The 1,883-nt window shown below is 40.9% G+C and overlaps 1 protein-coding gene across 1 annotated transcript; it reads right to left on the bottom strand.

The window, feature by feature from the left end:
* Nucleotides 1–727: 727 nt before the first annotated feature.
* LOC149452004 (taste receptor type 2 member 39-like) lies at nt 728–1,645 on the bottom strand. The gene has a single exon (XM_089689881.1). It carries the CDS (start codon nt 1,643–1,645, stop codon nt 728–730), a length of 918 nt encoding a protein of 305 aa, XP_089546007.1.
* Nucleotides 1,646–1,883: the final 238 nt, after the last annotated feature.

The following is a 1,883-nucleotide window of genomic DNA, read 5'->3' on the forward strand; positions in this document are numbered from 1 at the left end:
CCCTTACTCATTTTCCAAAAAGTGAATACTAAATAAACAAAATGTTTTTGACAAGTTCCACCAAACCTGACTCGTTCAACTGAATGGGGCTGTGCCTCAAACACCCCACAGCTGCATGCAGTGCTCAAGGCTGTGGAATTATGGTGTTGGATTTAGGGGTTAAAATATTTTTCCTTCTCACCACCTGCCAAACACTTTTTGAAATTGATCCACCATAGATCATTCTTCAGAGGGAACCACATGCAGGGGCGGACTGACCATTCGGAAACTCGGGCCCGGGGTCAGTAGAGGGCCCCATGAGATGCCCCTGGTACCTTTTTCATAGGCTTTTTTGAGTTTGGGCAAGGGCACAGGGGCCCCATGATCCCCTATTGCCCGGGGGCCCCATGAGTTGTCAGTCCGCCCCTGACCACACGTGTAAACAATCAGAACGTGTGGTACAGGAAAATAGGCAACAATACTGCTAACTGAATTTTGATACATTTTAGAAGATATCTGCTCAGCAAAAATACAGCCCTTACAAGAAATTTGGAGGTAGAACTATAATTTTAAAAGAAATAAAGATTCTTTGAGTTTCATTATAGATAAAAACAAGATCCACCTGTTATACGTCATTATCTGTGGGATTACCAACATGTGAAAAATGTCTGATACTTTTTTTCTGGATACTAGAAGGTCCAGATGACCATTTTGTCTTTAGATACCATCTACACAAAAAGACTCACAATCACTTTTGTTGGTTTCCTCTGCTCAACATTTCCCGAAGATGGACACACAAGAAGATTTCCTTCCAGGATGCCTTCAGTCTGGGGTTAGCAAGAACAAGAAGAACAGATTGCACCGGGGAGAAGGATGATATCATAAGAAGTGATAACCAGAATGCAGACTCCATCTGTGTGATGATGGCAAAATAGAAAATGACCACCACAACATAGAATATTACGTAGAAAAGCAAGGTCTGTGTCATTCTAAAAACAACCTTCTCGTAGGATTTGAGACGCTCACCATCAGATGTCTGGACACCCTTCATTCGATGACTGTGCTTCTTCAGGTTCACAACTGTAGACACTGTAGTGATTAAAATGATGAGCAAAGGGGAACTAACTGAAGTGATTGTGGCATTAATAAATGAGGACATTGATCCTGATAGGACATCTATGAGAGAAGAATTTTTATCTGTACTATTCCTGAAAATGACGTGAGGGTACATGACAGACAAGCTGCTCAGTAAGGACACCAGTACACCCCACAATAACATCAATGGCACAATGGCACTGATCTTCCTTTTCATCCAGGCAAACAAAATGAACTTGCTGCTAGAAATTTTTGTAAAATAGAAGGAGCTAAGTGTGGCTGTGTGCCATGCACATGAACTGATAGAAAACAACAACAGATAAAGAAAAATATAGACGGCATCAGTCTTGATAAAGATTCTGAGATTGTACAAATCGACGAACCCAACGGACATCAAGATGTCAAATGAAATGTTAGTAATGCCCAAACAGAGCAGGATTTTGTAGACACTGCCCATGGGTTTTGCTTCTCCAGAGTCATAGAGAGCTATGGATGTAATAAATGCATTCACTAATATTCCAAGCATTATTTCCAGAGCCAGAACAACAGTATAACTCCAATGGCTGGGCATGTCACCTTCCGAAATCATAACAGATACATTCATTTTTTTAAAAAATGTTCCAAAGTCAAAGCTGTCCAGTGTCAAAGTTTGAAGGACACGTACCTGACTTAAGAGTTATCACTCTGAAATGGAAACATCAGGCCAGCTATTGCCTTTGTTTAAATGCAAATATCCATCAATCACTGATGTAGACTCAGCATGAGAAGGGATTGCAGGAAAGTCATTACGTCCTGGTCCATAAAGCTAT

The sequence above is a fragment of the Staurois parvus genome, unplaced genomic scaffold (assembly GCF_062004578.1).
Source record: "Staurois parvus isolate SC_StPar_1 unplaced genomic scaffold, SC_StPar_1.0 ptg000503l, whole genome shotgun sequence".
NCBI classification, from domain to species: domain Eukaryota; kingdom Metazoa; phylum Chordata; class Amphibia; order Anura; family Ranidae; genus Staurois; species Staurois parvus.